A 13743-nucleotide genomic window follows, 5' to 3' on the forward strand; every position below is an offset into this window, starting at 1 on the left:
TCCACCATGGAATTTATAGCGCAAACATATTTAAATTGTCATTCGCATATTATGAGGAATCCCCCAAAACAATAAATCGCTGTGGCGCTAAAAAGGTAGCAAAGTACAAGTAATGATAAATATTACTGGAAACATCCCTTATACACACATATACATAGATATTTGCATATGTATAGCAAGCAGGGAACATTAATGATTGAGTAATAAAAATAAACGCACACGTCAAATGTAATAGAACGAGAATCAAACGAGAACGAAACTGACATTAGCAAAAGGGCATAAGCACTCGCTACAAAAGAATTTGGACAGTGCGTTTGACTACTAGTTTATATGAATCGCATATTCAAAACTCGATGACGCTATGAATTGTGAGCGTACCAATATGTGTGTGTTTAGCGTATACTTGCGAGCTTGCGTGCCGCATTTGATGTTTGGGATGGTTGAGCCAAATAACAGGGGGGCTCATATCTAGGTAAGGATGTACGTTGATGCATGCGCATTAGGGTGGTCCAAAATAAATAAAGTATGGAATATACTTGAATATACATATAGTAGTCGAAAAAAATATAGCCACATTTTCACAAGTTTTAATATATTTTTGGTTTTTTATTTAGTTTTGGTTATTGTTTTTCTAAAAATATAGTTCTGTCTTCAACAACACCAGTGTAAATCCAATTTTCAAACTTTGTGCAACATTTATTCAAAAATTCAACAGACTTTCGTATTTTTTTTGTCGAAGATTTTACGGTTTTCTTCCATATAAAAATAAATTGTGTTTATCCGTTTTGTTGTGTTCCGCTTTCCACATTTTAAGCTCCTGTAGTCTTAGGGCGGCATTCGCAGCGTATTGCCTTTCAATAATATCTATGGGTATAGTGTTTATAATCGAAAGAATGAACTATATTTTAATAAAAAAATAATTAAAGTTAAATAGCAAATAATAAATAAATTGTTGAAACTTGTCAATATGTGGGGCGGCTATATTTTTTTCGACCATTGTATATGTATATACATATGCACATATGTATGAACAAGAGGGGGGTTATTGGATAAAAGGCATATTGGCTGATTGTGCCTGTAGTACCGGCGCTGTTGCGTGTTGAGGGACTGTAGAGGGTTGCTTTAAGCTTTGATAGTTTAAGCAACCACCTGAAATAACACCAACACTCGACTCATCAACAACACCAGCGTTAACGTCGGCAAATAACGCGCCAAACTAAGAGGGAAACTTTTGGAAACCTGCTCACTAACACGCGCATACTCTGAGCTTACCAAAGTGTTATTTATTAGGCTGTGTATCAAATATTTGTGAGTTATATTGCTGCATCAATGGCATGTGCGTAACGAAAAGGAGAAGTAACTCTCTGCCATCGTGAAAGCACTCTCGTGAGCAGCAGACAAGCATTAGCTCCGTGAATCGCTGCACAATATTGGGATTTCCAACAGATGTAAGTTTATCGCCGAGCGAATCGCATGCGCTGCGCCAGCTAATACTCGCAAAGGCGGTGAAAGATTCTCGCTCCGCTAAAAAAAAAATCTGTTTAGGAAAAAAATATTTACAAGAACAACACACATCGTTTTTTTTTAGCCGAGTACGAGTACTGGAGAGTTGTAGCAGATGCAGAAGGTATTCGGTGCTGCGCTCTTTAGCCAGCGAGTTGGAACTTCGCATTGGGCACTGGTAGTGAACAGCATCCAGTTGGGAAACGTCTGTAAAACTAAACAATACATTGACGGTGCGCGAATCCGCTGTCGCGCAGTGTTTTATAAAAAAAAAAATTTGCTTTTAATTATTGCTGCTTCAAAAACACTTATAAATCTATTCCCGTAACGAATTGCATACGAAAAACGCTGCCACAAGCCACAGACCGCCGGGACAAATAATAATAAAAAAAAAAGAAAAATACACACAAAGCCACATACAAGTTTTAAAAAGCCTTGTTCAGTATCAAGTTCAAGTATAGCTCGGCGGCACAGCGGCTGGGCGCTGGGCGGGCTATAAATTATATCTATGCCACAGACACGGCAGCCACGGCGTATGATGCATGCCTGAGGCGGCGCAGTGTGGGCATAACAAAAGTGGAAAGAGGCGTAGAGTGTAACAAATGAATGCGCGGGTAGAGTGAAATGAAATTAAGCATAGATTGTAGCAGACAATCAAATTATGAATTTCGCGTTTAAAAAAGAGATAATTCGATTTTCAATATACGTTTGATTGCAAGTGCGTCTTCACGCCCCTAAATATATGCAACAGCAACGAAAACGCTCATACAACATACATATGTATACGCAGGCGGTTGACGAAAGGGGCACACGGCGCGTATGAGTACGATACAGGAAAGGTGAAATCGAATGTTTCAGTCGAATGAAGTGAAGTCAAGTAAAAATTTTGCGTATACGCCCCGCGAGACTTCAACGTTTGGAAGTTAAGAAAAAAGTGTATGAATGTATGTGTACATATGTTAAGGTGAATACCTACAGCAGTAAGAAAATAGTGCATACAAGTGTTATTGAATTTTCCAAGCCCAGTTAGTCAGCGTATCTTGCTTCGAGTGCATTTATATTTAGCAAAATATATTTTTGAGTATAAGAAGTTTGCATGCCAGTAAATAGATTTGAATAATGGGTGCTTAAGGCATTAAAAAAATACTTGTTTCTGTTTGTAGTCAATAGCTGTTGACGCTTGCGGGCATAAATGAAGTATACAGTGTACGTATACAATTCTTTGTAAAAGTTTGCATGTATTCGCGCCGCTTTCGCTAATTGTGACTTCCTGAGGCGATTTATTAAATATGAAAGGTCACTTTACTTGGCAGGCCAAGTGGAAAAACAAATTCTAACAGCTCTTTAAGTAGTTCAATTAAAGCAGCAAAGGCTAGAATATGTATGTACATACATACATATGTACATACATGTGTATGTACACATAGAGCCTAAAAGTAATATAACTCTTGGAAGGCTAAATGTGTATGTCATACATATACATATATTCATAAATGCAAAGAAAAGTAAGCCGTTGGAGTTCTATTTAATAAATAAAAGAAGTAAAATCAACAAAAAAAAACTTAAATACAATAAAGCAAGCGTTTGTGGCAGCAATGGCAATGGCTAAAGAAAAGTAAAAATGAGTACAAGTGAAAAAGAATACATTGGAAAGCGCACTATTGACATACATACGCCGCGCATTTGTGTGCTTTCCGCCTGCTGCACCGCTCTAGAACTCAAGTACCACACGCCAACCTCCCTACCTCTCTTACTCTGCATTGTGCTGCTTAGCTTGAAAAAAGCTTAGCACTTAAAGCACTGTAAGCCTTTTAAGCAGTGTTTTAACCAAGTTGACTGGCAAGCGTGAAAACGATATACATATGTACATATGCACATGCAAAGAAAATATAACTTATGTGCTACTGGGTGTAGCGCAAGGCTTCCACTTTACTTTACTTCAAAATTGTTAGGTGTTTGTACGTGCGATTTCGCTTTCTTCTTGCTTAATGATTTCATTTCAATTTACTGCTTCCACCATTCTATTAACACCATTTTTTTCTGAGTTAATGAGAAAGCGAAATGTGCTAAATGAGTACTGGAAGCTTGTACTTCCTTTTCTACTTTTTTCCTTTCTTGAATTTATTCGGTTTTTTTTATTATATTTTTAAATTTCCTGCTCAATCGCGCTTATAATTTACGCATTGCTCCGAGTTTGTTTGCAGACTGGAATATGACGCTTACTCTCTCATTCTCACACTGGTTTGTTCTCTTGCAAAAATATTAGGTGCAAAATTTTAGCTTCTCTCTCTCTCTATCTCTTTTATTGTTATGCGAAAATCCTCTGGTGGTTACAGTTATTAGCGGTTTCCTTGGTTCTTTAAAGAAAAAATCCCGCCATTGGCATTCGGTACAGAAATACATAGAAATACATATATGCATATACGTATGTATATTTATGTACATAAAAGTACATACATACGCACATACATACATATGTATGTAGGCATGTGCGCATATTGCTAGATGGTGAAGGGAATCATATGCTGAGCGCATGTAAACAAAACAGCAGCACAAAGCGGAAAGTGAAATGCCGTAATCAAAATAAATAGCTCCTTTAACGTTGTACATATGTATGTACTAGGGATGCCAGTCCCGAGATCCTGGTGTTTTTGCCGTCCCGAAAATTTTAAATATCGAATTGATAGTACGAACTTGTTTAAGAATTTGAATTATGATTTTAGTAAAATGCCTTTTTGACCACAATTAACAAAAAGCTTTAAACTGTACATTTAAAATTGCAGCCTGAGCCTTTTTTGAAGAAAAGAAGTTCAAATATTTTGTAATGGATGAGATAGGGGTCATTTTCTTCAAATGGCTTTTGACTACTTTTTGGCAGTTCACCCTAAAAGTGTTGAGGCCGAAAGATATTTTTCATCGACAGGGTTTTGTATGTAATAACTTCATGTCAAGATTAGAAGACTGCGCTTTGAATGCTTTGCAGCTTTTACGTACACATTTTAAGTGAAATAATAAACCGCCAGGAATAGGGGTGTGTGGTTTTAACCAGACCAACCTACCAACATGTACTTCAACCTGCTGAATCAGAATATGAGGTCCGTTTGACTCGTACGCCATCAAAATGTTGAGTAAATTGCGAAAAAATTCGTTATTTCTTTATGGAGTAGAATAAAAATGTTTTTGTATTTTTTTGTTTAACTTTTTTTTATTAATCATTACTATCTGTATCTAGATTTTAAAATTTTCAATCTGAATTTTTAGAAAAGTTTTGGGTATGCAGTAGCGTGGGCCGAAAATCCGTTTTTTGTGCTTCTATTTCTTATACCAAAAATATGGTTCATTCGGCTCTGAAAACTGAAATCTGCGCGAAAGATGAATAATTTTGGTCAATATCTTATGCTCGCCCAAGTTCATTAAAGTTAAATGTGTTCAAAAAAAATTTCTTAGCTTACTTCGATCATAAATTTAATGCAAAAAAGGTTATGATACCAAATAATGTAGGACTAATACTTTCAGAGATAGTTGTAATTTTAGTAAAAAAAATTTGTAATTATGTATTAATTTTTAAATATTTTTTTTTGCTCTATTTTTTATTACATAGCCAATACATACCCAAAATTTTTCTAAAAATTCAGATTGAAAAGTTCAAAATTTAGATAAGAATTTTTCTAAATTCTGCATGAAGTTTGAAAGATTGACTAATGTAGTTTTGATAAAGCAGAAACTATATTTTTATAAAAAATAACAAAAAAAATGTATCTTGTAAACATTGCAAATATTTGACGAAAAACACCATACAATCACTTTTGATCGCCGGTGTATGAGTTGGATTTTTTAATACAATTAAAAAAATTTAACACTTTAAGATTTTTCTGCATTAATAAATATGTGAGTTTTACAATCAGTTTGTCGTAAATTTTAAACAGTTTTATTTCATGGTATGTTTAATTGCTTTCAATTATTGTATTCATAAAAGTTATGTCTCAATGTGAATCCCGGTATGAATTGCGGGATCCCGGGATTACTTTAAAAATATCCCGAAATTCCGGGATCGCAATTTTCCGCATATTTTGGCATCCCTAGTATGCACACATACATACATATACACATTTATGTATATACACATGGATGTATTTACGTGGTTAGAGGCATTTCCGGCAACAAGAAACACAATTAAGTTTATACATTAAAACTCTGTACGCTTTGTAATCAATGTTGTAAGGATATTGAACTAATTTGGTAATTGAATAACCTGTTAAGTGGATTTTCCAATATATTTTTTTTTATTTACCAACTAATATTCAAAGCGCTTTGCTTCACCTTTAAAGCAAATTTTTTACTTTTTTTTTGTGTGCTTTGAGGTTCGAGTGCGATTCAACTGAGGAGACACCATTTAACCTGCACCTTGAATGTGATGCCGTAGCGAGGTGATGAATGAACAGCATAGGCTCAATGTGACCAGAGAACACACACACTCCTTACCTTCAAAAACACTTCTGGACTTCCTGTAGTCTGTAGGAATAAAATATATGTTCTCTGCAACAGCATTATGACACTCCTCGTCATACCAGTTGTTCCTACATGGGCGGTAGTATCCATCTACTTCCTCCGCAGTAGCGAGACATTTCTTGGCTGTTCGCTGTGACTGCAGCTTATCCACGTCGAACTTTCGTCACACTGCCATGGCGCATGCGGACATTAGCTGCTAAAAAACAGTGATTTGAGTCGATGTCTGGGCCTCGAAGTGTACGTACGTCTAAAGCACTAGGATCGTGCCTTCCGTCTATCACAACATGATCGATTTGGTTTCTCGTTTTTTTCAATCTGGAGACAGCCAAGTAAATTGACGGATCTTTCTATGCATTACTTTCGATCCCGGCGAAGTCGGTCAACCTCAGTTGTCAGAATTTTCCGACAGTGGGGCCAAATACCCCTTCCTTGCCCAACCTAGCATTGAAAACGCCAAGCACGATTTTGATACCGTGTCGGGGCCAGCGCTCGTATGTGTTCTCCAACCGCTCATAAAAGCGATCCCTGTATGTTGCGTCATTTACTTCCGTCGGGGCGTAATTGTGGCTAGATGCTCATCCACCGCGGCTTTACATGGCAGCTGTAGTCGCAAGGCCCCAGACATTTTTAGCCTTGTCCGTCCAAATTTAATGAAAACTTATGAATACCCTCAATCCTTCTAAGACCAAATTCATTCGTAAGACAATTATCAATTCTGGCAAGTATCTTCAAAGCTTTTTACAGTCTTTCGAAAGACTTAGTATTTAAAGATCTGCTAACGAGGAGGACTTAGCGTTATGCTATTTGCATTTATAAACAAATTTATTAAAAATTAAATAGAATTAAAAAAAAACATAAACTGCTCCATGTTAAAACCATAAAAACTAATTAAAAAAAAAAATTAATTAAAAGAAGTTAAAATGCAAATAAAACAAAAAAAAACATATTTTAAAAAATTAAATAAAATTAAAAAAAATATAAAAATGAAACTTGAAAAAGAAAAATAAATAAATAAACAAAGAAAATTGCATTTAAAAAAAAAGATTTTTTATAAATAACATCTAAAAATTAAAAAAGACAAAACGAATAAAATTATATCCTAAAAATTAAATGAAATAACTATATTTTTCTTTTTAAAAAAACAAAGGTTTAAAGTTAAAAGAAAATTATATTAGAAAAAAATAAATTTCTAAAAATTAAATTAAATCAAAATAAATATATTTCTCCTTTAAGCGATAAAATCTGAAAATTAAAAGGAAAAACGATAATTGCAAAAAGGCAAAAATAAATAAGTTCGTAAAAATTAAATGAAATTAAAAATGTATTCTCCTTATTGAAACAAACATCTAAACATCTAAAAATTAAAAGACAATTAAACTGAGGAAACAAATTTTTAATAAGAAAAAAATACATAAAATAAGTTCTAAAAATTAAATTAAATAAAAAACTACATATATTTTTTTAAACAATAAGATCTAGAGATCAAAACAAAATTAATTCAAAAAATGAATAAAATAAAAAAGTTTTTAATATATAAATCTAAATCTCTAAATATATAAATGTACTAAAAAGTAGAAAACAATATTGATGCATACACAAACCCATTCATACTGCTTTTCATTTTCCTAAAATACCCATAGATCAAATCTTTTTGACAGAATATAATGAAACCACTTATAGTCAGATGGTAACATGTTCATGTTTTACTTTTCCACCAAGTATGTAATCTAAATGACTTTGGCTATATTTCTCAGTTGTGCAAACATATTATTACCTACACCGGTGAGAGAATTTTGGGTTACATTACCGGCTATGTTTGGCGACTCCCATCCACATACTTAAACATGTTCCACTGTACGGTACAGTTGTACAACAAATATTCACCAAAAAGGTAGAACGTTTTCCCATTAATTCAATGCGACATTGAAAATATGCGCAAGAAAAGTGCCAAAAAATAATGGACCCAAAGTATTTATTTAATGGGAATGGGGCAAAAAAGGTTCGCCGGAGAGTATGTCCCTTCCGTGTTGTCGGCAACAAACTGTGCGCTTACACGATTACTACTAACCTTAATGCGGCTGAGTTGAAACAGCAACGAGGGCAGAGATGCCGGCAAAAATATGCTTTGATAAGGACAATTATGGTGATGGGGATAGTCGACGTGATGCTGTGTACACACATACATACATATATAGAAATAGTATACTCGAGGGTGAGGCGCAATTGGCGTTGGCGTTGGTGGTAGTTTTTGTACGAAAAATTTCAAGTGCGTGCAATTGCGCCAAGTGTTGGCTTGGATGTGCTATGTGCATTTGTGTTGTGTCTGCTCGTCTGGCTCTTGTTCCGTTCAAATTGTCTGCCTGCTCTTTTGAGCCGGTCGTCTAGGCGAAGTCTTTTGTGCTGCTGGCTGGCACTTGGCTTTTTACATTTAGTCGAGCCAAAAGATTGTGTGAAAGAGGGAAACGCCGAAAATTTCGATTCGCACTAAAGAAACACTTTTAAACGGAAGGCCTGCAGCGATGAGCTACCCCGAAATAAAATGAGATTTTTATGTTTTTTCCGCTGCTGTTATTGACTACCTTGGGCTTGGGGTTGCACATTGCCTCCTATTTTGCCTTTTGCGTTAGGCGTTGTTGACTTTGCTGCTGGGTGGCTTGGTGGCATTGCAAAGACACACAAGGACACCCAAAAAATCTGTATTCGGCAGTGTTTGTTATGTGTAATGTTGTTGAATAAAATATGAGTTGAATTAACTAGGATGCAGCCGCCGTTCATAATGAATACCGAGATTTCTATGCTGTGAAGCATTCTGTTGACTGAAACTTGTTTACATTTTGCCGGCAGACTCGACTGACTGTGGGCAGCACTTCAAAGTGAATTGGCGAAACGAATCTAAAGAAAAACAAAAGATCTCATAATAAGCGAAGTGTAAAAAATATCAGAGTGCATTAAGACTTAGAGGTATTCAATTTAAAAACGTGAATACACAATTCTGTTTCTGTTTTTTTTTCAGTGTTTTATTTTATAATTAGGCTGATTTCTAGAAAGAGTAATAAACAAACATAAGTGGAATTTATCTGAAAAAAGTATTATAACTACATACATACATACACATATGCTTCCCGAAATGCTTCTTTTACTAAAACATTTATAACGCTTAAAATAAATGTGAAGTTGCACTAAAATTTACCGGGAAAAATTGAATACCCTGCACCAAAGTAACAAGTTTGTAGTTGTGTGCGTGCTTTGTAAGTGATCTCCGTGTCAAACGTCGAACGAACGAAATCGCGGCAACGTTTTCCCTTTCGTTCTACGTATCGAAGAATAACGTGAAAATTCGTACGTATTGGCAGGAAGACAAAGATCAGCGGGCCCCGTTAAGATATCGTTCGTTGGCGGCGGTCAGAGAGGTTCGAAAGTTTGGCGACGCGAACGCATCGAAATGACCAATGATCCGGATTTAGATGATTGTGCCTTTCTATCAGGTAAAGCTAAGTACATTCATACATTCCTTATTACACAGAGAAAATTTTGACTTTTAAAAATTAAGAGATCGTGAGTGAATGGGAAAAACGACATAGCAAAGGATTTTCCAGATATTTTATGGGGAAGAATATCTTCGATTAAGCATTAAATTTCTGGTTTATTTTTTTACTAGGCAAAATCATTTTCTATAGAATAAATCATATTTTTTCATAGTCAAAAATTTGATTTACAATAGTCGTTTTAGGATGTACAAAAAAAATATCTACTTAATTTCATATGACAAGTAATTAATATTAGGTTTGTCCACAACTACTCGAAATAACTTCGAGCTATATACAGCCCTGGATTTACACTACGTGCTCTCGGGGGACTGACACAGGACGCCAGATTTTGGGAGACGGCAAATTTGAAAACATAAATTCAAATAAATGCAGGTTTATTTCGGTTATTAAAGCTTTCAAAATTTTACAAATATTTTTGATAATAATTCAAAATAATTAGGAACCACTGTTTGCAACGCCCTTTATGGTATTCAGCTCTTGTCACTAGATAAGGGTCAAGGTCAGGTAACTTAAAGCTGCCACATAAAAATTCACTTAGATCGGTATTGCTTATATTTGGACAGGCGAAAGTTAACGTAACTTATTGCCACGTCGAAGTCTGTTTAATCTGGATTTTCTACGTTTTAAGTTACACTGAGAGAAAAAACAACCAAAAATTGGTTAATATTACCAAAACCATAATTTTTGTTTAATATTAACAATGCCTTGGTTGATATTTTCTACAATTAGTAATAATAATACACTGGCGCTTAAACAAAAGTTTGTGTTTGGCCGAGCTTCTCCTCCGATTTGTGGTGTGCGCCTTTGTTGTATTTTTATGAGAAGCTGTTTTTCCCAGCACAAATACACTAGGAGGTTTGCCATTGTCTGCCGAGGGCCGACGGCTGTCAAGAAACATTTGTTTTTCAAAATTTTTTTGTGCGATGTTGCTTTGTTCTACCATTATTTGGTAATAATTACCATGATTTCGTTTACATTAACCAAAACTTTTGGTTGGCGATTTTTTCGTTTGAATTCGCTTATGTTCTGCACTTCACAGATTATTTTTCATAATTAATAAATATTTTTGTAACCATTTTAACACTTTGCCTCTGACGGAATAGCAAATAATAGCAATCATCTCTACACACTCAGCTACAGCCGCTTTATGAATTTGTCTTTAAATGTTCAACCTGAATCAATTTTCTTCGTCGTTTAATTTGGTTCTGCACTTCACAGATGTTTTTTCGTAACTAGCAAAAACCAAAAACCGCTGACGGCATTCGTACTCGTAACCTCTTTGAAATATGTTAAGGGGAAAAAGATTGGTAGGGGATCCAAAACTTCCATATTTACCGCGCGCGGTAATATTGAAATTATAATTAGTTAGAGTGGCTAAATTTATGTTTTATACGTCTGCTTTAGAAAGCAATCTGATAAAAATATTAATTTTAGTAGAAAAAATATTCAGTCTTAAGTTTGTGCTTTTAAGATATTTAGATATTTTTGTGTTTATAATTGACAGTCTAGGGATACCTGGAAAAAATTGCACACAGGATACAAATTGTACCCTGCTGCTCAGAAAAATATTTTAATCGAAAGAAAAAAATGTGTACCTCTCAACTTGATAGGAAATATTTTTAATTAAATAAAAACTATTAGCAATTACCGCATCGCTGAAATCAATTTTTTTGATGGAAGTGATGGAAAATTTTGAAACTGGTTAATAACCACGCCCACCTTCCATATTAAGGTATTTAAAAAAAATGGAAACTGCGATATTTCAAAAATTACTGCACTGAGGAAACTTTATGTAAAATAAATTTTTTTTAATTAAATTAAAAAGCCCCCGCTGTGGTGTAGTGGTCAGCTGTGCGCGCTACCATTCCGCAGGGCACGGGTTCGAGCGCAGTTTCCGACCAATATAAATTTAAAAATGGGCGGACCACTCCGCTTTTTAAATGGCTAGCCGGTACTAAAAATTCGCATGTTTCGAAATTGATAACCGGTAAAAAATTTACCTAAATTTTGGAAGTAACCCTAATAAAAGAAATTAGCGGGATCACAGCCCGGGGTTTTCAAAGTTTGTAGTCGGTACAAAAATCGATTTAATTTTTGAAATCACCGTGGAGTAAAGTTTAAACCAGTTTCAGTGCTAGTAGTGAGGTAATTGCTAATGGTTTTGAATTAATTAAAAATAGGGGCTATTCGGAATTGCAACAAAACAAAGCATCAGTCTCACTTTGTTTTTAAACCATACGCGGTTAGATTGGGCTTTTCCAGCAATTATAGTTTAGATGTAAAAGACACTGATGCTTTGGTTTGCTGCATTTCCGAATAGGGGGATATTTTCTGTAAAATTGAGGATTTAAGATTTTCTTATTTGGCTTAAAATATTTTTCTAAACAGCATGGTACTAATATTTGTTTTTGCTCTTGGGTTACAAATATCAAATTTCAGATACTCTTCGCACAAGGAATTCAAGGAGGGAGAGAAAATTCCTAAAGTCTCACTTTCTTACTCGCTCACTGAAGCGAAATGAGAAGTTTTGACATACGTGTACCGAGGCGAATCAAATCAGCTGTTCTTGCAATATCATCTTATATGATTTCGCCTTGGTTTAATCTCGACCTTATTCATAATCATAATCTTAATTGTGACCAGCCAACGCCGCCATCCCCTACCTTCTTTTGCCGATTTTTCGTTTGAAATTAGAGCTCAACGAGTGTGTCGCTTTTTGGTTACATCGATGTTTGCATTTACTCCCAATCGAACGTAAAGAAGTTTCACTTCAAAAAGTTGATTAAAGAGTTATTTTGCAAGTAAGATGCCTCAAAAAAAAAAAATGTAAAAAAAAGTTAATGAAAAAAGAGCATAAAGTCGGAAAAGGCAAAACAAGTTGACGAATCCATAAAAAAGAGTCTAAGTCATCTTTTGCGTCGCGACTTTTTTTTTCGTTTTTACTATTGAGTTATTGATGCTGGATGAAGAGTTCACTCAGCATTGCTTTCAGCTTATTGCTATGGCTTGTTGAATCGTCGGAACTTAATTTTATTTACTCCTATTTTGTTGTCTTCTATCACAAATTCAACTAAAACAAAAACACTAAATAAATAAACTTTTTAATTAAATTTACAGGTGGCGAATCTAGCGGTCGACAGACGCGTCAAGGGGTCGCTGTTTGCTCACAAAGACGCGCGCTACTGGTTGCTGGTATCGTTTTGGGTTCGCTGCTGCTAACAGCATTAATAATCGCCTATGCTGGACCACAAAATGGTAGGTTGAAAGTATATACATATGTATGTATGTGTGTGTGAATATTTTGAACGCAGGTGTGGATTGCGGTGAATGATATTTGTGTTTATGTGGTTATACGTTCATCACACTCATGTCTTTTATCTCATTTTTTACCTATGCATACACAAACTTTACATACAATATTACATATCAACATTTATATGTACAAAATACATACTTACTTACATAGATTTCATACAATTTTTGTGTAGGGAAATCTACTAGTTTCAAACGGGTGAATTTTCGAATCATTGGAAGATCATGCCTTTTAAAATTTTCCTATATCTGATTTGGGGTTTTTGAACGGTTTTAAGGCACGGCTGGGGCGGAACTTTTATGAAGTAAAAATTGTCTCGAGAACTGCACAATTTGGCATCTCCGCAAAACGAATACGACTATGCAGAGTGAGGTTTAACACAACCTTCCGCACCGTCCAAATTGTGAAGGACCTCTCTGCGTTGTTTGAAACCAAAGTGGGTTCTAGGCAAGGCGATTCACTTAAGTTATACAGTGACTTTAATATGCGTATTTTTTTGGAGTAAATTTTTTTTTTCTAAAAATACACTCCAATCTTTAACCAAAACCATATAAATCACAGTGTCAAATTTAATCTGTATCTTAAAAAATTCTTGGGTATGCAATTTTATAGCCCCTACAATTTTAGTTGCAGGAAGCGCAATTAGCAATTGGCTAAAAAATCGCGTATATTTTTAAGATTTTTTTTGAGACTCGCTTTTGCAATTTTGTATATAACAAGTGCAATTTACAAAAGCTGGTGTTGATTTTTTGAAATTTTGTTTCATATAAAATTCATGCTTATACGGAAAAAAGTGCGAAAATCGGTCACCAAAAGAAAAAAAAAATCAAAAATCTACGGGGTTTTTAGCCGTTTGAAACTTGCAGTTCT

At 34.9% G+C, this 13743-nt stretch overlaps 1 protein-coding gene across 3 annotated transcripts in view; it reads left to right on the forward strand.

Annotated features, from left to right (window-relative positions):
• Positions 1-13743, forward strand: part of LOC118737825 (endoplasmic reticulum aminopeptidase 2) — an 84608-nt gene that overhangs the window by 49996 nt on the left and 20869 nt on the right. Inside the window, exons 1-3 of one of the 3 annotated variants that reach the window (XM_036468604.1) lie at positions 1482-2447; positions 9026-9497; positions 12678-12815. In XM_036468604.1, the coding sequence (XP_036324497.1) occupies positions 9455-9497; positions 12678-12815 (181 nt within the window). In that variant the 5' untranslated portion in view covers positions 1482-2447; positions 9026-9454. Of the gene's footprint in view, positions 1-1481; positions 2448-7597; positions 9498-12677; positions 12816-13743 lie in introns of those variants that run through there. The other 2 variants (XM_036468605.1, XM_036468603.1) reach the window with 2 other exon arrangements.

The sequence above is a fragment of the Rhagoletis pomonella genome, unplaced genomic scaffold (genome assembly GCF_013731165.1).
Source record: "Rhagoletis pomonella isolate Grant_MI unplaced genomic scaffold, Rhpom_1.0 Rhpom_scaffold_00004, whole genome shotgun sequence".
Taxonomy (NCBI): Eukaryota; Metazoa; Arthropoda; class Insecta; order Diptera; family Tephritidae; genus Rhagoletis; species Rhagoletis pomonella.